Source organism: Nannobrachium achirus (assembly GCF_963921795.1).
Source record: "Nannobrachium achirus genome assembly, chromosome: 20".
In the NCBI taxonomy this organism is placed as follows: Eukaryota; Metazoa; Chordata; class Actinopteri; order Myctophiformes; family Myctophidae; genus Nannobrachium; species Nannobrachium achirus.
Genome location: NC_137827.1, coordinates 15,886,645 through 15,910,371, shown reverse-complemented (window position 1 = coordinate 15,910,371; position 23,727 = coordinate 15,886,645). Strand labels below are relative to the sequence as shown.

Below are 23,727 nucleotides of genomic sequence, written 5' to 3'. Positions count from 1 at the left end.
AATATTTTAAAATTCCAAGTCAATTAATTTTTTTTAACCAAAAATCAGAAATTCCATAATTTCAAAAACAAACGTTTTAGAAGTGAAAATAGCCACGTTGAGCTTGTAGATCTGCTATTTTCACTAGTTTAGGTCCAAGGCAAATGTCTGATTTATTTTGGATCTTGAGCTAAGAAGTTTGGGAACCACTGATGTATTTGATGTATACTGGGTGAGCATGTCAAATCGGCTACCTTCAGATCCCCAGATAGCATTTTTTCAAACACTATGGACTGATTTCAGAACCAAACACGTATTTTCTTATTAGTGACTAGTAGTAGGAACAGAAGTTAACTCACAACTGTTTTTATTTTTTTTTATTGAGGTTGAAAAGTGGTCAATACAGCCTGATATGTCACAGTTTGTATGACATTTTGCAAGCACCATGGTGGAATAAATGTCCTCCTGTTTGCAGAATAAAAACATATATACAACAATTAAAGAATTGTGGCAGTTTTCTCTGCTTCCCATTTTATTGGGAAGACTGTGCTGAACATTAAAGCTACAATCCGGAACTTATTTTAATGAATAAAACAGTTTCAACTAATCAGTATGTAAATAAACTAGCGCATCTGCAGTGGTTGGAGGTGGTTGCCCCACTTTTCTATTGAGAAATGTGGACGCCGTATTTTTCCCCACCAAATTCTAGCCTAAAGTAGCTAATCTACAAGCTCACAATGCGTTGCTTTTGCCCCCCAGAGTAGGGACAAGGGTTCCTGTGGTTAAACTTACGGATTGTAGCTTTTATGTCCGGACTGCAATGGAATCTAATCCCACCACACGGAATTCCTACTGATATCAGTCAGGAAGTGTTTTGTGTTCCAAGGCTAGATTCATTCAACATCAATTATGAAGGACACGAGATTCACAATCCAAAACATCAAATGTCAGTTCTTGGTAACACACACATTGTGTATTGTTTTCCATCACCCTGTGAGCCAGTCCTTGTAGCTCTAGCAGGTCCAAGCAGTGACACAAACAATGTTTGAGAAGTGGACCCAACTGTATAACGTCATGCTTTACCTACTGTACGTTTCAAAACAAGGCACAGGACTGAAATATACAAAACAAAAATAGCCAAAAATATCCATGATTTAAATAAATTAAATCCAAAAAGATGTATAAAAGATAATGTAACATATGCTAGAGGCGATTTGTTTTTAAATAGACTAAATAACTTTGTCTAGGAATAGCAGTTTCATAGCAAAAAGATTCAGGAACAAACAATTTGACAGAACACAAAGCATACAAAAAAAAGAAAAAAAACAAATACGTATAAAATATCCCATTTTACTTTTTATCAAGAGGAATATTTCTGAAAGGCGTCTTAGAAAATAGGTGCAGCTCCCACTGTGGGAGGAGTGTTGAGTCCGTAATTACAGTCCAGTCCTTCAAGGGGTTTTTCCACAGCCGACGCCTGGAGAGATGAGTGACCGTTGTAAGCCTGAAGGGATCCAGGGGTCAAAGGGGGGGCCTCATGGCGTCTTGGACTCCTCTTTTGGCCTAAAAGAGCAACAACTTATGTTCACCTTATGCACCTTAACACTATGGAGCTGTGATGTGAAAATATGATGTAAATGACAAAGATGATTCTCATTCAACAAAGATATCTCTGCTGTCGGGCCGAAACTTTCCAACTCCAAAATGTTCATTTTCGGGAAAATAAGCTCAAGTGGAGTAAAGAGGTTTTGACCGAGGCACTTTTTACTACTTTTCATTGGTTCAATATTATTTTAACCAACACACAGACGTAAAGGGTGTTTAATAGCACAGATGTATGATAAAAAGAGTTGGCCAAGCGAGTGGAGGTTTGGCAGAAAGTGTGGATTTAGTTTTTCAATAATAAAAAAAAAAAAAATCTAAAACCTCAAAAATGGAGTTAGGAGGTTTTGGCCAGACATACAGTAAGTACAAGTATTGAGAGTTTAAGTGGTTAAATGTCTGGGGGAAAGAAACAGACAACAATGATGATAGTGCTGTCAAACTGGTATATGAAAACTAGGAAACGGTTTTATCTGCAACATAACATACTGTACAACAGATCTGATCTGCAACTGTTCTTTATACACCATTTTCTTTGTTACTCTACATTTGTCGAAGTGATTTGGCGACAAACGCGAGACGTGAGCTTACAGATCATACATTTTTGCCGATGCGCCCCTCCAGAATAGGGATGCTGGGATTTAAGTGATTAATGAAATGTTCAGATAGACACTAGCTTTGGCAACACACTCAGATAAGACCGTAGAATGTTTTATTACTTGGATGTGGATGTGGACGTGTCCATTTTCTCTTCCTCCGGTACCTTCTCTTCTTCTTTCACCTCTGTGGTGGGGGTGGGAGGACATAGAAATCATATTAGTACAATATTGATCTAATATGAATCATGGCGTTAATCCAATGATATCTGTACAGGGCTAGCTCTGATAAAGCAAAGGTTTTGTAGTTACAGTGCTAATATGCAACTCCAAATATTACCGAGATATCTTCAATAGTTGCTCCGTTCAGAAATGTATAGTCCAAAATATTCCCCCAATTGACTTGCATTGCACCATGAAACAAGTCTCAATGGCACCCTTTTAGCACACGAATGAATGCAATCCGCCAATACAGTTAAAAAGTCTGGATTCGTACAGATCCAGTTTTCCCAATATTTGGAGTTACAACATGGCAAATTAACTACACAACCCAAATGTGTCATTTGTGCATTAAAGGTTAAAGTGGAAATATCCACTAGGGGGTGCTCATGTTGATGTATTCAACAAACAAACAAAAACATAATGTTGACCATAACTTTCTACTATGTTACAAGTGTTACAAGCATAAAATAGTAGAATATATCTAGACTTGCTGAAAGCAATGCAACTTTTTCTCAAGAGGCAATGAAGATATTTTCTATATTGTTGCTATCGGACATAAACCTCTTATTTACATATTCTATTTTTTTTTCTTTTTCATAAATTAATTCCCTACTTAATATGTGGTTATAGAACGGATTTGAAACATTAATAAACATTTCCTGACAATATTCCTTATGTGAATTACGCTAGTAACACAGTAGAAATGTAACACATTGCTCCTTTAGCCTTTAACTAATGATAATTCCAGGATTTTCAAACGTTACAATGTGACGTGACATGTGTAAATTAGAATCAAACAGAGAAAGGATGAATGGACACATACCCTTCTTCTCCTCCTGACCTTTCTTCTCCTTCTCTTCTCCCTCCTTCTCTCCTCCTTCCGTCTTGGTTCGTTTGGCCTTCTTGTAACTGGCGGCGTTCCTGCGTCCTCCCTCTCCCTCGTCTTCGGAGTCAGAGAACTCCTCTTCACATGCTATCCTCTTGTCATGGGCACGGACTGTACAAACACACGACAGGGGTGAATTACATTTGGTTCGCCATATTCCTTCGATAGGGGAGCAACACTAGATGATGCTACTAGGGTGCAACATCCATTTGATTTAATCCAGTGGTTTTCAACCAGTGGTCCTTGAGGGGTTTCCAGGTGGTCTCTAGCTAAATGGTATTGAGTTGGTAACCAAACTGACCTTTATAGATCTTTAACTCTTGAGTGTGTAAAATGAAACCAAATGGACCCGTAAGTAACCCGTGCATTACTTAATTTAAAAGAAGTCTATACAATTAGAGAATGTTTGCCTGTTGTCTCATCTATGGTACCACATCAATATAGTATTGAATTGTGGACAAAATCTTATCCAACGACAACAAAATATTCAAATGTTTTGGGTCTGAGAGGTTAAATCTCATCTAACGGTGATCCGCAGCTCAAATGTCTAATAAATAATGGACAATGAATAATCGATAAAAGAATAATAGATCGTACTCTTTTTCTTTTACTTACTAGAGATGCGTTTGTTAGGGTCTTCCTCCTCTTCGTTCTCGCTGTCCTCCTGCACAGCGTCCTCTGGAATGGCCTGCATCTGGACCCCCGGGGCGTGGGGAAGCATCCGCAGGTTCTCAAACAGACGCTGCCTGTGTAACGTCACAACACAACATGTTGCACACATGAACTTTCATGTTCCAAGTCTTAATGAGTTTAATGCATTCCAGCCAGGTCTTTAATTGAACATTTTAAGCTGGTTAAAAAAAAAGAGCAGAGTGACTCACTTGATCTTCTCCAGGTAGTCGTTGGTGTTCTGGTTGGTCATGTTGGACGGGCTGATGTGAAGCTTGAAGTCCGGCCCAAAGTACTCAAAGTAATCGTTGTACGGGAGCTCTGTGGAGTGATGAACAAATGGATATTCTTATCACTTTGACCAGTGTTTCTCAAATGGGGGTATGTGTACCCCTAGGGGTACGCGGGGGTATTGCAGGGGGTATGTTTGTGTGAACCTGCTCATCTGTACGTTTCTAAAACAAATTACATCAATTACTTTACTAGTAGTAACTGTTATTGAATAGAAAGCAATGTTTATTTGCCATTATGCCGTTTTATTTTGAACGTATTGGCATTGGAACTGGACTTTTGATGTCAATGTTGCTGTAGTCAGGGTACGGGTAACTTGGCTTCAGAAAACAGTGTAAGGGGGTAGTACAGCCAAAAAAGATTGAGAACCACTGACTTTGACCATAAATGATGGTAATGTAAGCCATGGTATAGTTATAAGCAAACTGCAAAGTTGATGTTAAAGATATCTGACCCCAAACAGACATCTTGAAATTACTAACACATAACCAGTGGTGTGATATGGATTTTAGAATTGGTGCCCCTCTAAATTCGTGACGTGATGATTCATGTGCGTGCATGTGAGGCGCGCGTGCGTGCAGCTAAATAAGTCTGGGCTCGCTGAGCCCAACAGAGCCCACGGCATCTCACCCCTGCACATAACCCAACTCAAATTATTGCATAATACCTAACTAAATCGATTGTTTGAATGGCTTCACCCCCACATTGCAGATTTGTCAAAATCTAATTCCATCATTTTCATTTGACTTCATTATACTGAATGAGGATGTACCTGATGGGCAGGTTTAAGAACTTACTGTAATGAATGAATGCGGTGAACCGCTGTGAGGACTCACCGTTAGGGATGGAGCTGTCCAGCGCTACAGCTGTCTCGTACGTCCAGCAGCGAGCTACGTTACGGATGGTGTAGCCTCCTCCACCCAGCATCAACAGCGGCAGGTTGAAACTCTTCATGTACTCCACACACTTGGCATGACCTGAGTGGAAAAAAATAACACTGGCTTCAACTGAACTGTCCATCCAGACTAGTTGGCTCTAGTCTAAATAATACAACTATCATCCCTGAACTTGAGCTATTTGGATTTGCAACGCAGTTATACTCCAGCTTGCCACAGGCTTCTATGTTGTAAAGACACTTTCAAAATTCTATTTTTGCCAGGAGACATGAGAAAGAAAGCCTTGTCCACATCCTGTGAGCTGTTTACACTGCTGTTAACGTTAAAACATAATAATACAACATATAATGACAAGTCCCTGCATCTCTTATTCAGAGGGGGAAAGTTCGCCAAAAATAGCCGATCTAAGGCTCACAATAGACGGAAAAAAGCTGCCCAAGTACAACTCCAGTCCATTTCACTAAACTAGAGGGTTTAAGTCAGGGGTGTCAAGTTCATTTTGGGGTGAGAGCCTAAACTAAGCACTCTAAACTTTTAAGTGGTTATGTTATATACGTTATTGATCCCCAACACTGTAGAGCTCAAGACCCTGATGTTAGATAGGAGAGTGTAGAGGGCAGCAATCCAGGAATCCTGAGTTGGTGTTGGCTAGACCAGTGTTTCTCAATCTTTTTTGGCTTGAGTACCCCCTTTTCCTGATTTTTGAATCCAAGTACCCCTTTCCCCCAACAACATTTTGCCACTAACTAGTGGTATATGACGTTATGATAACCCCCCTTTACAAGAATATAAATCAGAAAGGGAGTGAGAGTTTCAAACGGTGCCTCCTGAGCAGATTTATTCTCAACACTGTGGCCATAACATTTCAGTTCAGATTTAACTTATATTCAAACACTTCCCAGTTGCCTGGTACCATGTAATTTGGGTTAGCAACTATCAGGATAAACACTTTTCTCCTTGTGTCATCATTAAACATAACAGCATTCTAATTTAATTGTAGTTAATTATTACTATGAATAATATTATCATGATGTATACTAGTTTTCTCACGTACCCCCTACAGTACCTCTGCGTACCCCTAGGGATACACGTACCCCCATTTGAGAAACACTGGGCTAGACCACACTCTCGCATCGCACATTATGTGATCCTCTGTATTTGACCCATTGTAACTATTAGAACAGTGTTTCTCAACCTTTTTTCTGCATGGGACCATGGGCACATCAACACACTACGGGGGTGTAAATATCGTCACTGTCGGGAAGAAACCTTGTATCTCCAAGTTTCAAATGTGTATGTTTCTTCGCTAAGTAACACCCTGCTTCATCATACAAGGCTCACACAACAGTAGTGAAAACAGCAGCGAGGCGTTGTGTGCTTGTAGATCGGCTGTTTTCACTAGTTTAAATAATTTTTTAAATGATAAATACAATACTGGCTTTCAAGCCGTTTCAAGGGGCACACTTGACCCTTCTCAGGGGCACACCAAAGGTCCCCAGACACAGTGGTTGAGAAACTCTGTATTAGAACAGTGTACTGTACCTTTAATGGTGAGGTTAAAGCATCCCAGCCGGTCTCCTGACAATGAATCAGCTCCACACTGGAGCACCACAGCGCTGGGTTGGTACATTTCCATCACCTTAGCCATGATCTACAGCCAAAGAAAATAAAAAAGCTATTCACAATGTTTGGACTCATACGGTGTCCAATGCCCAAATTTGTCATAGGACGGTGTCATGTGCCAAAAATAGCAAACCTATAAGCTAACAAACGCATTGCACCCGCAACGCGGCCTTGTGAGCTTATAGATCGGCTATTTACGGGCTTTGGCACTGCCATACAACAAAGTATAAATCAGGCTTTACACGTTGTTTAGTGAAAGAAATCCTGTCCGAAAAAGGCCATCTTGTCTAGCATGGGATACAGAAAAGTGATCGTTCGATTTGTACTCACAGGTTTGAATATGGCTTCGTAAGACTCGTCGTCGATCCCGTCTCTCAGTGGATAGTTAACAGCATAGTATTTACCCTTCCCTGCACCGATGTCCTGCAGGAGACAAGCTCTATGTCAGCCCACTACTGGAACACAACATGTGTGTCTGTGTGTCAGAGCAGTGGTTCTCCATCTTCTCAGGCCCCCAAAATAATCATATTTTAACTGGGGACGCGTCACGCCCCATCCTGACAAGCACTTGGATGTAGGAGTTGAGGCATTCAATTGTGTTTGACTCTGTTCCACAGGTAGATATTGTGAAAATAGCAGATCTACAAGCTCACAATGCATCGCGTTGCAATGCGTTGTGAGATTGTAGATCATCCATTTTAAAATGTTCTTATATTATTTGACAATTTGACCAATGTTTGATGGAAGGTTTTTTCTTTACTTTTGATGCAATAATGGTCTTTTTCTTTTTGAGGTGTTAAAAAGGTCTTAACAAGTCCTTAAATTGTCACTTCACTATTATCTGGGGACGCCCTCAAAACCAACCCACAGGTTGAGAACCACTCTCATGGAGGATTCCTATTGAAGCTCACCCTCAGGTCTCCAGTGCCAGGGAAGTACTCTCCATACTTATGGAAAGACACGGTCATCACGCGGTCTGTGGTGTAGAAGGCCTCCTCCACGCCGTCACCGTGGTGGATGTCAATGTCGATGTACAGGACCCTCTGGTGATACCTGGACCCATGGGACATGACAGACACCATCGTTACATACTGTAAGTGACAGACACCGTGACGAATTCGGCACACTGGATCACAAGTGGGTGTCTTAGACATATTCCAGTGAGTACCGTTGTGACAAATATGAGACGACTGATTATAAGACAACCCCCATTTTTGCACAAAATTTTGCACCTAAGGTTAAGGCAGTGATGGAAAGAAATGGTGGCCACACAGAATATTGACACTTGGGCCCAATTAGGACATTTTCAATTAGGGGTTTACTCTTGTTTCCAACTAAAATTACACTGTTATCCAAGCTGTACACTGAATACTTTACATTGTTTCAAAGTGTCATTTCTTCAGTGTTGTCTCATGAAAAGATATAATTAAATATTTGCAGAAATAAGTTGTGTACTCGCTTTTGTAAGACAATTCCTTTTTAGAGGTAAAAACGTGTGCTCTCAGTGAAGAGAGAAATGGCATAAGATGCAACAGAGAGCAGAGTGTCTGTGATCCGTACTCACTTCAGTAACTCTAGAATAGCGAGTACGATGTCATTGACATAGCAAAACCCAGAGGCTTCAGACTTCTTGGCGTGATGCAGTCCTCCGGCCCAGTTGATGGCGATGTCAGTCTGTTGTTTGTTGAGCTTAACCGCTCCGGCTGGAACACAGGGAGGACGAAACAATGAACAAACTGTACAAGCCAAGGCTTTTCTGCCTTTGTGGATTGTTGTGACGTGAAGATGGACAGGAAATAGGGAGAGCGAGAGAGGCGGGGAGACACAGCAAAGGTTGTCGGGAACGGGACTCGAACCCACGTAGGGCTGTCTTCGACACAGGATTTATGAAGTCGATTCGAGTCGCGGGGGTTAATCCGACGCGTCGACGAATCGTTTTATAGTCTACTTTGTGTAAAAAAAAAGAAAAAAAAAGTGTTGCTTTAAACCACGTCAACATAATAGAATAATACATTAAGAGATGAATTGAATACACAGTGTTTTCGGTGATATCGGTGCGCGAGCACAAATGTTATCTGCATAGCAGTGTACAACCATAGAGTTATAACACACCGTTAAAACAAATAAAACATCTCCGCTGTTTCAACTCTGCCCCGTCTCTCTGCAGCGTGCAGTAGAGATGAGACATTCGCGAACGATTCCGCTCTCTTGAACGGCTCTTTTAAATGAACGATGGGATCCAGTCCGCAGTCGCGGGACACAGAGCACTGACAGAGTAATGAGTCAGTGTCGAGAACGGATTCATTTCAGAAAAGGATCATAAACAGGTGGAGGCACAGCTCCCGCTAGAGCCAGCGGTGTGGACATGTCATGGACGCAAACACAGCGAAACACAATCATTCATCATGGATTACAACACTGGAACAATTCAGAAGCACTTTAATTAGAAAATGTAACTTGTAGCCTACACTTGTGTATGTTAATTTGACTTTAGAAGATTGTTTACTACTTCGTGGACGCGCGTTTGTGCTGTGGCAGGTTATTTAATATGGGATTTTGACAGCGTGCTTCCTCCTCTTAACGGAACACTGTCCCGGCTCTGAATGTTTTAACGAAGCGGCGGTCTGAACCGTTCTGGCCGTTCCGTCTCACTTTCAACCCGACGCTGGTGCGAGACAATAAATAACTGTTCGCCAATTGCTACTTCTCATTGGAAGTACATGACACCACACCAGTCCAGCAGTGCACCGCAGTACTGGCAGTAGTAGGCTAACTGGTGATATAAAAAATATATATTTTCGCTTCGACTCAAACAATTGGCGTCGATTCCCGGGGCTTAAAACGACGCGTCGATTCGTCGATTTTTAGAAGACACCCCTAAACCCACGGCACGCCGTCAAGCTACATAGGAGCCTAGGTACCCGGACCACTCGGCCAGTGATCCGGGCCAACACTTTTTTTAAATACATATACACACATTTGTTACTGTTTTGGAAGGACACGGTACAAAAGTGTCAATGTACTGTATATAATTAATGAATGATCGTACTTCCAATCATTATTTTAACAATTATGTTCTGTAGTTATTAAATGCAGTGGTGGAGGTCAGTATTTACTCTTTAAGGGACAAAACCTATATACCGTGCAATAGGTTCACTGCCTGAAAACCCTGAAATAGAATTGACCTGTTCACTTGCTCGCATCATGGTACGTATAGGGATGGGTGTCAGGGATAACCAGTGCAACATGATAATACAATGTTCTGATTATTATTCTTCCAGACAAATATGTCAGGGTAGAATGTATTTAAGACGACTTACCAACAGAGCCCCCGGTTGAGAGCTGACAAAACTCGAACAAGCCATCAAACACAGGACAATCCTCCCCTACGTTAACTGTGGAGAAACAGTCCAATATAAATGGATATTTAATAACATGGATTTAAAGTAGTTCACCGTAAGCCATAGACAACCAGAATGCTGTATCTTTTAAACCGGTGCTTCACAGGTAAATTATTGATCGTTAGGAACCAAATGGAACCTTACAGGTCAGTAATTTAAAGATGGGGGAGACATTTTTTTACATCAGATGGAAGTCCATGGCAATAGGCAAGTCAATCTAGGGGTCCTCGAGATTAAAAAGGCTGAGAACCCCTGATCTACATAACACAACCTCTCCCTCTGGCCAAACTTACATCTCTGCATCTGTTTGCTGTACTCTGACATGTTGTCAGGCCGGATGGAACGCAGGAACTTGATGTAGTCGTCACTGTGATATTTAGTCATCTCCTCTCCATTAGCCTTGTGGGGACGCTGCAACAAAGAAGTTAAATTAAATGAAGTCCCTGAAACTGTTAGCTGCTCTCTAATACTCAGAACAGCATTGTTGTTGGGCATAACCTTTAATCCAGGAGTTCTAAAAACTAAAAACACCATATTATGAGGGGATTTTTTAATCCTAGGAAATCGTTAATGAGCAGTTAAAATCTAAGCCTCTGCTAAGCTTACAAGGGCTTGCGAATGTGTGTGTTGTTGTTGGCTTCAATGGCTTGTGCTCCCCTCTCTTCTGCTACTTGTAGTCGGAGGCAAAGCTGTGTGAGTGTGAGTGAGAGGATTGTCCATTCTCTTCAAGCGGGTCGCAACAACATCACTCTTTTAAACCGGTTCTTGATTAAAATATATTCATTATTTTTTGGGTTGCAAATGCGCAACCCCAATGGCACCTTCCCGCGACCCCATTTTTGTGTCAGGACCCAGTTTGAGAACCGCTGCTTTAATCTATTTAGACCTCAGGACGATTCTACAAATTACTTCTAAAACCAGTAGTTCTCACACTTTCACAATTTTTCAAAAATGTTCAGAAATAGAGGATGTACAAGCTCTTTAGATATTGCTTGTTCTTCACCACTTTAATAAACCCCATTTTAAAATGATATCACGTCCTCCTAGGTCGACACGATTTCAATGTGGAAACCGTTGACTGCGGCACAAAGTGACATGCTGTGAGCTTGTATATCTGCTATTTTTGAATACCCAACCCAAAAATCTAAAAATGACACAGATGCTTTCCTGGTTTCTAATCTAGAATAGATATGTTTTTTAAGTTGTTTTTTTCCCCATAAACACATTCCCTAATCCCCATTATACTTTGTCATATGACGGTGTCATGCAAAAGTTCCAGATATACAAGCCAACATGACATTGTGAGCTTGTAGATCGGTTAAAAGTGAGCTTGTGACTAAATAAAAAAATAGCTACATTGGACCCAATGAAACACAGGTTATTTTGCTGAATCTCCTGAAAAGTATTAGTTCTGGACATACAAGGTTCCCACCCAACAGTGGCAATATGAAAGCAACAGATGTTCATCAGACACAGACTACATACATAGATCTCCATCTTTCTGTAGAGGCCATAGTTGAGCAACAGGTTGTGGGTCATGCGTATGCGATGCGGCTTCATGGGGTGACCCTGACCGTAGTAATAGTTCCCAACATCACCTGAGATCAAGACAAAGACAAACATCAGAGGGTTGAAAAAACGGAAACACATGAACAATGTTAAAACTACCTCAAAGATTTCCCACAGACAAGCTCAAGTCTTCTAGTCTTGCCAGTTGTCTGTGTACGAACATATTGATGACCCCTGGTAACATGAATCAAATAACCTCGGTTCAGATTTGAACCTGGGCCAGTAGTGCAAGTCGCAGGACTGTAATCCATAGAAACAGAATAAAGCAGTGTAATTGGTCATAACTGACAACCTTCACCCAATCAGATTAGGAAAAGAATATAACTAATCAGCCCAGATTACATTTGGATAAACGGTGTTATGCATTAGTTACATCCCAATCCAACACCCCATCTCTGGACGACAATGGAAACAAGCCCATGGGGCTTTTTGTGTTATCCTTTTTGCATTATCTTCTTTGACAATATTCCTGTAGTTAGTTTTTGTCTTGGTCTACCTAAGTTTTTCTTAGATTACTATTATTTAGAGCGTCTGCTAAATGCCTAAATTGTTTATAAATCATGTTAATTAAGTATTCATGCAATCAATCAATCAATCTTTAGACTAATTTGTATTCGGTACCTGACTCCATATCAGTATTCTGATACCAACTCTGGGCTAGTGTAAGAGTGATCTAGAAGCATGTGATCAGGTCAGCATTTCAAGTCTTGGTTGAAGCTCACCGTTGGGTTCAGATCCCAGCATGCCCGGTTCGGCAGCCGGCCCAGTAGAACACTGGGTCGGTACCGAGGTCCGGGTAGCCAGAACGACACCGGGGGGGCATCGGAACCCGGGCTCAGCACAACTCATAGAATGGATAAACTGTTGCATCATTTCACATGCTTAGTTCCAACTTGTATTGATTGCATTGCTGTGGTAACTGGTAACACTGTATTCACACTGATTTGAGACTTAAATAGGTCAGTTATTGCTGTGGGCAAATATATGCACACACGTAGGCCTATGTATTCTGTATTCAGATATATCTATATGAGACTGAATACATGGAAACATCAGTAAATATTAGAGAAACTCTTCCTCAACAATATGGCATGCAAAATAATGTCAACGCAGGACATGATCAGAGATCAGACCAAACAGTCCTCTGTACATAAAGACAGGGGGGGTGTTATACTGGGGCATCATAAACCCCTCATTAAAAAAGACAAATGCACAGTGGTATGAAACCATCGGATCAAAATACACTATGATGGCCCCCAACAACCACACACACTTACACACACACCTCCCACTTATACACAGCCACAAACTCCGAACCGAAGGCCTGAGTTGCAGCATGAGAAACGACTGCTTTTAATTAAGAGCAGATCGGGTCATCATCAATCAGTTTGATCCAGTGTGGCCAGTGGCCACAGTGACAGTTTGACTTTAAAATGCACGAGGTCGGTCCAGTTAGGAGACCAGACCAGTGGCTGATCTGACCATCCTCTAGGGACATTAAACATAAAGACATTTAAACAAATAATCGCCGTCGCTTGCCGAGTTGTCGACAATAATTGGATCTAAAAGGGCAAGCTACCCGGCGTGGCTTGCCGACCAGAACTGTCTCAGATCTTGCAAGGCAACAACGCTGCGCTGACGATCCGTTCTGGTCGGCAAGCGCCACCGTCGCATTACGGACCAGTGAAGCTCGAGCTGTGGACCAGCAGCATGGTGGTGCGTTCTTGTTTAGCTAATTGCAGTGTCAAGAATGAGGTTGTCCCCACATCCTTTTGTTAGCTCGCTGTGTGTGGGATTAAAACAAACTACCTCACATGTTGACGTGCGTTATTATGAAAAGTAAAAAATGCACATAAAAAGCGAACAAACAAAGAGCACGAAAGCACCGTGTAGCGTTCCACAGAATGCACACTCCATCCAGTGTGATGATGGTTCAGAGATGATCACCACCAGCAGCTCAGCTAGCTTTAGCTCGCTGGAGGCTACAACAGGAGGGACGGACCGAGCGGTCAGCCAGCCGCTACACATCCCACAAACTGCAACCTTTCTCCCGGGTAAAAAAAAATCAAAAAGGATTCCGGTCCGACTCCGAGCGTCGGACATTACAACCCCCCCTCTCGGCATAACGAACACTCACCATCGTAATAGTAGCAAACTTTTTTCTTTGTTCCTTGAGAAGTCAGCGCCATTTTCTCTCCGCTGTGTCTGTGTGGAGGTCTGGAGGAGAGAGCAGGGACCCGACGAGACGCGCCAAGCGCTGGAACCCGATACTTTGTGGCGCGTCTGGGCGCGAAGCGGCGCTTTGTGTCGCTCTGAGCCAAGAGAAGAGGAGGAAGAGTATGTCACCACACAGCAGGGGGCGGCACGACGACACGACACCAACAACCCACACCGCACGACCCAAAGGTAATGTTGTAATAGTTGTTTTCTTTGAGCGGTGCTAACCGCTCCTACATCTGGCTTTTGTGTGCATGTATGTCCGTCCTGCAAAGCAGTAAATATCTCTTCTTTTTTTGCACTGTTTTTGTTTTTTTCTGACGATATCTAATATCTTATGCATTATGGAAGTTTTCATAATGCATATTACTGTAGTGTGTTCTGTCCGTCTGTCATTCAATGTTATATGAGATACATAAGGGTTTCCTGTGTAAATTGCAGAAAAGCTTGTTTAGTTGACCTTGTACCAGTGAACTGTACTGTCATGAAATTGTACCTTTTCCTATGCAAACTTCTAATAAAGTCTTCAATCAATCAATCAATCAATCAATCAAGCTGGGCATTGGCCGCAAGCTTCGTGGGATGTTTAATGAAATTAACTAAAGGCTCCACTCACTTCACACTAGGTGTGATTTTTTAAGCAAAAGGCCAATCAGATAGGATAGCTAATGTCAAATGATTAGCTATCCTACTTCCTACAATATCTGACTTAACCCCTACACTAAACATCATTTAGTGACTAGTAACGAGGAAACCAACCTGCCTTCATCCTGACCAATTCATCTGTAAATACGTTTTCAACACTCATTGACGGTGGTTCTTCTGCTGTGTGAAATGTTTCACTGGACGATACATCTGGAAGGAGAACAGAGGAACAGCCAAGCTCCTGTGGTGGTTGGACACAAGATGATCTACTGCTTTGGAGGAGACCTGAACACCAGGATGGAAGTACAATGTCTTCAACACAGTGTCTTTCTGCTGGAGGAAGTTGACCCCAGTGAAGAGAGGAAAACGTCACCTTGAGGTTCCCTCCGTGCGCCACAGTCAGAAGGCTGTGCTGATTGAACATCTCGTCTACATCTGGGGAGGGTATGAGAAGGACTTTAACAATGTGCTTTATGCATTTGATGTCAACGCCCACAGATGGCTAAAACCAAAGTTTTCTGGAACTGTTCCAGTGGGGAGGAGCTACTCGGCCTGTGTCTTAGGTCATGTATATTCATGGAGGATGGAACCCGACTGGATACACTAATGATATCCACAAGTTGGACAATGGTCTTTAATTAACAGCAGAGGTACTCCACCTCCTGATTCAGCAGAACTCTCTGCCACCATTTGGTACAAAGATGTTTGTGTTTGGGGGCTTGGGGTGGGCTTATTACTACAGAGTGTTTGACATAGAGACCAACTGTTGGCTGAACACACCTTATACACAGCTTCTTCCAGAAGGACACTGCAGTCATTCAGTCTTTGCCTACAATGGAGCATATTTGGTGGCCGGAAATTGAACCAAGACCTACATGATCTGTGGGAATTCAGTTCAGAGAACTTCTCCTGGAAGAAGTTTGAGCTCAAGGGGGAAGGCCCCTCTCAGGCGTCTAAGGTGTGCTGTTGCATGGTGGGAGATCGTACATCCTCTTTGGAGGAGTCAACACACCTAATGTGACCTGTATGTCTTAGAGTTGAGTCCAAGCCTGAAGACGTTATGCAAGCTAGCAGTTAATAGCAGTCAGAACTCCCACACAACATCAGGTGGGAACTGGCAGCCATGACTACCAACATCGACTGAAAAACTAACTTTGTCCTAAACACCATGGAAACGCTCCAGACGTCCCAGACTCTTCTCCCGTCCTTAAAACAACCCACTCGTCCTAGAAACTTCTCCCTTCCCTAAAGCACCCTGGACAACGCTCCACACGTCCTAGACTCTTCTCCCTTCCCTAAAACACCCTGGACAACGCTCCACACGTCCTAGACTCTTCTCCCTTCCCTAAAACACCCTGGACAACGCTCCACACGTCCTAGACTCTTCTCCCTTCCCTAAAACACCCTGGACAACGCTCCATGCGTCCTAGACTCTTCTCCCTTCCCTAAAACACCCTGGTCAGCGCCCCACACGTCCTACGGTCCTAGACTCTTCTCCCTTCCCTAAAACACCCTGGACAACGCTCCACACGTCCTAGACTCTTCTCCCCTCCCTAAAACACCCTGGACAACGCTCCACGCGTCCTAGACTCTTCTCCCTTCCCTAAAACACCCTGGACAACGCTCCACACGTCCTAGACTCTTCTTCCTTATCTAAAACACCCTGGACAATCATTTACTGCCAATGATGTGCTTTTTTTTCCAAAGCCCACATCGTCAATGACGTGTTTTGACGCTAGATAGCGCTCTTCGCTAACCTTTTAGTTGCAATTTGTTTCCAAGACTCTCGTCCAAGCAGGGGTTCATGTGATTGCAAAAAACCCAGTGTGTTTGAGTTGGAAAAAGTCATAATGCAATTTTTGCAGCACCTTATTTTCAGCAGCATCAATTTTGGAGAGAAAGAAAAACACACTGCATGCCTCTTGCACATCTCATCTAGTATTATGTAGACTATGTTTTACAGCTCAGCACATAATGTAATTCTTTTGTACACACGGATTGATCTCTCTCTGTAGGCTACTTATCCATATTCTCTTATTATTTTATATATTTTCCATACCTGTACAGTAGAAATACTATACAACATTCCCTGTACAACTTTTGGATTAAGTTGCGATATGAGGTTAGGGGTGGGCGATATGGAAAAATACATTATCACGATACACGATTTTATCACGATTATTTTTCACGTTTGTTTTTATGGTTATTTTTCAGTTACTTGACAAAAACTAGACTCTATGGGTTCCTTTTGGGAGGTCTAAATTGAACTTTGCAAGTATGTAACTCTGACATTATACAAATGAAACCAAATGGTTTCATTTGTATACTGTCAGAGTTAAGTGGAGACCTTGACATTTTAAAATTTGAGAACTACTGATTTAGCCCAAAATGCAGGTTTAAATTGAATTCTGCAATGAATCTCAGTATTAACGATTAAACAGGATTGTTTTTTTCAAGGCTCCCTCAATTGTATCACGATATATACGATATCTCTGAAAAGGCATATCGTGGAGACATTGTATCGTCTCAACGATAATTATCCCACCCCTATATGAGGTTAATCTTTCTTTCATTATTTCACTTGCTTACCTTTCCTTTTTGCACATGATGACAATCATCTACTTATGCACAGGAATGTTGTCCATCTGGTAGACCTGGTGAGACTTGACAATGTATCTTGTGGTGTCTGTTTGATTGATTGAATACTTTATTAGAAGTTTGCATAGGGGGCCTTTGCCCGAACGTATAGTCAATCCGGTTGTACGTCACACACTGAGAGTATGGACTCAGTTTAGGAGAACCTATAACTATGGAGATATCTCCTTGCTGACACCTGTAGCCTCTAACCACTTTTTCGCTCCGTCATTAGCCGACATAACCTTTCGTAACTGGCGCGGAAAAGGCATAAAAAGTTTCAAGAACCTGTTTATAGATGGTGGATTTGCCTCTTTCGAACAATTGGCGAGGAAGTACGGCCTGCCTAGAACAGACCTTTTTAGGTTCTTCCAAGTTAGACACTATGTAGAATCTGTAATACCTGACTTCCCAAACGAACCTAATATCAATCCCATAAATACATTTTTATCTTTCGACCCAACGACGAAAGGCGCTATATCAATCCTGTATGACACCATCTCCAATTTGAGACCCGCGCCGTTAGATAGGATAAGGGCTGACTGGGAAAGGGATCTGGGGCTCACTTTATCGGAAGAAAAGTGGGAATCAATCTTTTCCTCTATACATAAATCCTCCCTCTGTGCCCGTCACTGTTTAATACAATTCAAAATAGTTCATAGGGCACACATTTCTAAAGCTAAACTTGCAAGTATATACCCCGACGTTAGCTCCAACTGTGATAAATGTAATGGTGAGGCCACGCTTATACACCAATACTGGACGTGTCCACGGCTACAGCGGTTCTGGAGTGGTGTATTTGACACCCTATCTAACATTTTGGGTTGCGACCTCGACCCGGACCCTCTACTGGCTCTGTTTGGTACAGTTGGAGGCGAGGGCCTTCCTTTAACAAATACAGAGGGTCGTATGGTTGACTTCGCTTTATTGATCGCTAGACGCGCCATTCTGCTCAAGTGGAAGGATGCTGCCCCGCCTGTGCTCAAACAATGGCTTCACACTGTAATGTCCTGTCTGGAACTCGAGATGCTGAGGTTCTCAATTGCTGGCTCTGAAAAGAAATTCTAAAAGACTAAAAGGGCCCTTTTATGATGTTCTATCGTAACCTTCAAACGGCGTAGTGTGGCGCTTACCTGCCTGACTAACCCAACACGCAACAAACTTAATTAATCTTTCTACCCTGCTTCCTTCTTACTTCCTTCCTCCCTTTCTGTAATCATTTTTATTTTAATTTTTGTTTCATTGGAATCTGATGTGGAACCGTCCTGGGGATTGTGGGTGGGGGGAGGGGGGATAGGGGTTGGGGCTTTTCACTCTCTTAATAATGTACATTGATTTCTACTGATGTATCCACTGATTTGAGATTGTCTACCCGCCTCTGGGTTATTGCTATTTGAAAAAATTAATAAAAAGATTTGAAAAGAAAGAGAAGTTTGCATAGGAAAACTTGGAAAAGGTAGGCCTATACTGCACCAGCCGCCGCTGGCCACGTCTCAGCAGAAGTTCTTAGCCGCCGTTCTTTGCCTGCATATGGAGATAGCTGATGTCATCACCTATCTGGGAATGCAGCAGTCTGCTGTCACCCAGGCGGATGTGTGCACGCGCCCATGTGCACAACTACACCCTTAGGGCGTCTTACTAGTATGTATATTGGAATGTTGAGATCTAACTTTTTAAGTGTGACAAAGACTTTGAATCTTTAATCTGAATCTTGTATTTTCATAAAGCGCCTTTTCATAGCAATGTGCCTAAACATAAAATAATTGATGTTTGGTTGGCTATACTCAAGAATTGAGTGGTCTCATGCACCCACCGATTCACAGGAAATTAATGTGATGTTTGAATGACCAAGTTTAGCAGAGTTGGGGAGGTAATAAACGCAATGGCTGAAGATGACTCTTTTTGTTCAAACATAATGAGGGCAGCTGCTACTACAAGTTTATTTTGTAAAGTATTACAGTAACTAAATATATCACACAGTTTTTCCAAAGATATTTTGAGTATTTTGAGATGAAAAATTGTGCAAATGTGTCTGTCTGTCCTTTTGTCTATTATGTGTTATTGTATTCTTGACATGCCATCTTGTGTGTGAACCAATATGAAGGGCAAAATGCATCTGCTATATATGTAAATGTTGCACACTGAATGATAACAATGCACCTTATTGTTCAGGATAATATGCCCAGTAAAATGATGTATCTGTATACCAGGACCAGTTCTCTCAGGTGCCCATTTATCTAGTTACTCTTTTATTGATCATTACAACAAAATGAGGTCTAATCTAATCATCTAAATTACTACCAATTCCAAGCAATAGTTACCAAACACATACAGTTGGTGATTGTCTCCTTTATGACTGCTGAACTCTTAGGACTTGGATGGATATTGCAATGAAGACCTTTATTGACATTTATTATAGACATGGTATAGAGCTGAAGCAATGGTAGGGGGAGGTGTATTTACATTTTGATTCTGTGCACCGTTTATAATACAAGCAATACTGTTTCATACAAAGCATTCCTATCTTTTTTTCCTCTTGGTATTAACCACACAAGCCCTAGCGTCCCTATTCTTGACCGAACATTTGGCGCCTTTCATTTCATTTAATTTCAATATGTCCCGCGAAGCTTGGCCAATGCCAGACTTTGCAGGACGGACATACGGACGGACATACATACACACAAAGCAAGATGTAGTAGCGGTTAGCACTGCTCAAAAAGTAGGGTACCAACTACAGACCCCTGGGGGACCCCTGTCAATGAAGTATTCAGGCGATAATTGGTTTAAGTCTGTGTTTGCATCCTGTCTGTTCAGGCCTGCTCCTGGTATTGCCTCTCTGTGGCTGTGAAGAAGTCCTCCAGAACACTCCTCAGGTACTCGAACGTGGGCCTGTCGTCTGGGTTCTCCCTCCAGCACAGACACATGACTTGGTAGAGGCTCTCGGGACAGTTCTCTGGCGGTGGCATCCTGTAGCCGGTCTCCAGGTTCTGGATGACTTCTGGGTTGGACATGCCTGGTCCAATCGATCAAGGTAAAGAGATTTACACATTGTGTTGTTAGCGTCTCTCATGGTTCTATTAACCGCATAAACCCTATATCGGGGCGAATATTTGGCGTAAATAGCCGACCTGCCAGACCAGCTCGCTTGTATTTTTCGTCTAAGTGATTTGGGGCCTTATTTTCATCCATGCTAAACCCTAAACCCCTAAACTTCTTTGCCTTTTTTTTCTATTATTTTGAAAAACATTTTAAAATACTTCAAATGTCCGATTTATTTATTTTTGCCAGACCCATGAAATGGGTAGGCCTACATAAGCAAATGTCGGTCTGTCCGGGTTTTCTATATAAAGGGTATATATGATGATGACATGATGATGACATGCCTACAAAAGGAACCGGGGTCTGGCACAACCAGGTTGACCTGGTCTAGTTTATTTTATTTATTTTTTCAAAAGAGTAAAAAAAAGGAAAATAAAAAGGTTAGGGGTTTAGTGTTTAGCATGGATGAAAATAGGGCCCCAGGTGTGAAGTGAGCGGTGCTATTTATGAGATCACAGCGCGTCCTGCGAAGCTTGGCCAATGGGACCCTGGGCGTACAACAAACTCTGAGCCGTTTGTGCCAAGATGTAGGCCATATCTAGGCCAGATGTAGGCCATGCTTCAGATTACTTTCGGGCCCGAACAAGTAAGCTACAAAGTAATATCTCAGACATGTATAAATAATAAACTAAAACTATATGCAATTTTGAGGCTAATATGGACAATATGGGTACAAAATAAACATGTAATATTTATCCAAGTGGAATGTATTATTTACACAGAAAGTAGTAGTAGGCCTATATATTTCACATTTCACTTGCTCGTATTATGTACACAGGAAGTAATAGTGACAATGGAACAGTGGTGTTGTTGAGGTGACATACTGTATGTATGTGTTTGTGTTTGCGTGTGCGTGCGTGTGTGAAATCAGGTACATACCAGGGTAAGGTATGCGACCATATGTCACTATTTCTGTAAGCAGGACTCCAAATGACCACACATCTGACTTAATGGAGAACGTGCCATAGTTAATGGCCTCCGGGGCTGTCCATTTGATGGGGAACTTGGCACCTGTGAACAAAGGAGGAAATAATTCATTTCCCAGTACATTTCACAGCTAAATCCTGACACCTGAATTGTGCAGTACAAGAAATTAACACTTGGTGGGGCTATTGCACTGAAAGTTATTCTGATAAAACAGCATCCACTTTTGACTCACATGTGAACACAATATAATTTGCTTTATCTTACAGAAATCTTAATAGAATTTAAGGTTGAATGCTAAAGCACAACCATGGATAAATGTTATGTTAAAGCTTTAATCTGGAACTTATTTAAATTAATACATTTTTATTCAAACAAATATTTATTGCGACCGTAGGTCGCACTTACTATCAAAACCTGCACAAACTGTGAGTGAGTCCGTCAGTCCGTCAGTCTGTCTGTCTGTCACACCTCACACGTCACACTCTTGCCCTGCTCATATCTCCGCAACCGTTGCCCCGATCCATGCCAAATTTTGCACACACACTCCTTACCTGCCAAACTACAACCTCCAAGGACCCCCGGAGCTCCAGGGACCTCCAGGTCCCTGGGGGACCCCCAGATTTAAAAAATGACCAAATGTGCTAAACTGACCAAATGACCACCCCAACGGGGCTGCTCACGGGGAATTCCCGGGGACCACCGACTCCTGGTGCTCCAGAACGGATGCAAAAGTGGTGGCGCCCCCAGTGGAGGACCCCCTACACTGCAGCTCACATAAAATGCCGTAACTCCGGCTAGGAGCGACCGGGACAGCCGGGGCCGGTACCTATTCGTCCGCCTTGCCGGCGCGGAGACCCCACCCCTCATTTCTCACATGGCCCTCTTCTAGCGCCACCATGAGGCCGATTCTTGCAAAACACATTTTTGGACACTGCTCCTACAATTTTTGCCCTAAAATCACGCAACTCGGTACACAGTATGTCTACACTCATCCCATCAACATGAATCTCTCCCATATAGCGCCACCTCCAGGCCGATTTTTAAAAACACATTTTTGGACACTGCTCCTACAGATTTTGCCCGAAAATCACGAAAATCACTACACAGTATGTCTACACTCATGTCATCAACATGGATCAGGAAGATTTTGGCAAAACACATTTTTGCCCTATTTGTGGAGATAAGTGACCTACGGTCGCTTATCTCCCGATTAGGGAGCCTTACTGGTAGTAGAGTATGTAGTTGCGACCGTAGGTCGCACTTACTATCAAAACCTGCACAAACTGTGAGTGAGTCCGTCAGTCAGTCTGTCTGTCACACCTCACACGTCACACTCTTGCCCTGCTCATATCTCCGCAACCGTTGCCCCGATCCATGCCAAATTTTGCACACACACTCCTTACCTGCCAAACTACAACCTCCAAGGACCCCCGGAGCTCCAGGGACCCCCAGGTCCCTGGGGACCCCCAGATGTAAAAAATGACCAAATGTGCTAAACTGACCAAATGACCACCCCAACGGGGCTGCTCACGGGGAATTCCCGGGGACCACCGACTCCTGGTGCTCCAGAACGGATGCAAAAGTGGTGGCGCCCCCAGTGGAGGACCCCCTACACTGCAGCTCACATAAAATGCCGTAACTCCGGCTAGGAGCGACCGGGACAGCCGGGGCCGGTACCTATTCGTCCGCCTTGCCGGCGCGGAGACCCCACCCCTCATTTCTCACATGGCCCTCTTCTAGCGCCACCATGAGGCCGATTCTTGCAAAACACATTTTTGGACACTGCTCCTACAATTTTTGCCCTAAAATCACGCAAATCGCTACACAGTATGTCTACACTCATCCCATCAACATGAATCTCTCCCATATAGCGCCACCTCCAGGCCGATTTTTAAAAACACATTTTTGGACACTGCTCCTACAGATTTTGCCCTAAAATCACGAAAATCACTACACAGTATGTCTACACTCATGTCATCAACATGGATCAGGAAGATTTTGGCAAAACACATTTTTGCCCTATTTGTGGAGATAAGTGACCTACGGTCGCTTATCTCCCGATTAGGGAGCCTTACTGGTACAATATAACTAGCACATCGGCAGTGGTTGGAGGTGTCTCCCTATACTTTAGACCCAGATTTAGACCCACCAGTGACATCATCGGCGGGGATTCCAAGCGAATGGAAAGCCGCCTTGTAGATCTGATATTCTCAGCACGTTACGACAAAGTATACATCTGGAACCCATTTAGAACGGGTACACATTATTGTGTATCATTATTGTATGCTTTAACTATTGAAAAATAGCAGATATACAAGCTCACAGCGCGGCACCGAGTGCAGCGCTGCGAGCTTGTAGATCTGCTATTTTTGAAAAATCGTAAAAATTAGAAGTATAGAAGTGTCTTTTGAATCCTTCTAAGGTTTTTTGAAAAACCTATGTTTCTATGTCAGCAATCTGGCTAGCCATCG

The 23,727-nt window shown here is 42.6% G+C and overlaps 3 protein-coding genes across 3 annotated transcripts in view; all 3 read right to left on the bottom strand.

The window, feature by feature from the left end:
- Window positions 1-23,727, bottom strand: part of fam167b (family with sequence similarity 167 member B) — a gene marked incomplete at its 5' end in the record, with an annotated part of 214,550 nt that overhangs the window by 142,497 nt on the left and 48,326 nt on the right. The gene's annotated exons all lie outside the window — the stretch shown is intronic.
- Window positions 369-13,986, bottom strand: LOC308305859 (putative histone deacetylase 1-B). Its single transcript, XM_080750747.1, has 14 exons — window positions 13,872-13,986; window positions 11,651-11,763; window positions 10,459-10,576; window positions 10,085-10,159; window positions 8,329-8,467; window positions 7,676-7,817; window positions 7,095-7,187; window positions 6,684-6,792; window positions 5,082-5,222; window positions 4,167-4,275; window positions 3,901-4,031; window positions 3,223-3,396; window positions 2,301-2,364; window positions 369-1,542 (listed from the first exon to the last, which is right to left on the bottom strand). The coding sequence occupies exons 1-14, from the start codon at window positions 13,921-13,923 to the stop codon at window positions 1,515-1,517; spliced, it is 1,488 nt and encodes a 495-aa protein (XP_080606873.1). The 5' UTR covers window positions 13,924-13,986; the 3' UTR covers window positions 369-1,514.
- lck (LCK proto-oncogene, Src family tyrosine kinase) overlaps window positions 19,612-23,727 on the bottom strand; it is a 32,464-nt gene continuing 28,348 nt past the window's right edge. The window contains exons 12-13 of the mRNA XM_080750035.1: window positions 21,209-21,340; window positions 19,612-20,243 (exon numbers count right to left, since the gene is read on the bottom strand). Of these exons, the coding sequence (XP_080606161.1) occupies window positions 20,041-20,243; window positions 21,209-21,340 (335 nt within the window). The 3' untranslated portion in view covers window positions 19,612-20,040. The remainder of the gene's footprint in view (window positions 20,244-21,208; window positions 21,341-23,727) is intronic.

Bases quoted from the DNA above. Each gene is read 5' to 3' on its own strand.
- LOC308305859 (XM_080750747.1), bottom strand. From the start codon at position 13,923: ATGGCGCTGACTTCTCAAGGAACAAAGAAAAAAGTTTGCTACTATTAC. The intron at 10,577-11,650 runs GTATGTAGTCTG...TCTTTGTTGCAG, and splicing joins ACAGAAAGATGGAGATCTAT to CGTCCCCACAAGGCTAATGG. The intron at 2,365-3,222 runs GTATGTGTCCAT...CCCCCACCACAG, and splicing joins AGGTCAGGAGGAGAAGAAGG to AGGTGAAAGAAGAAGAGAAG.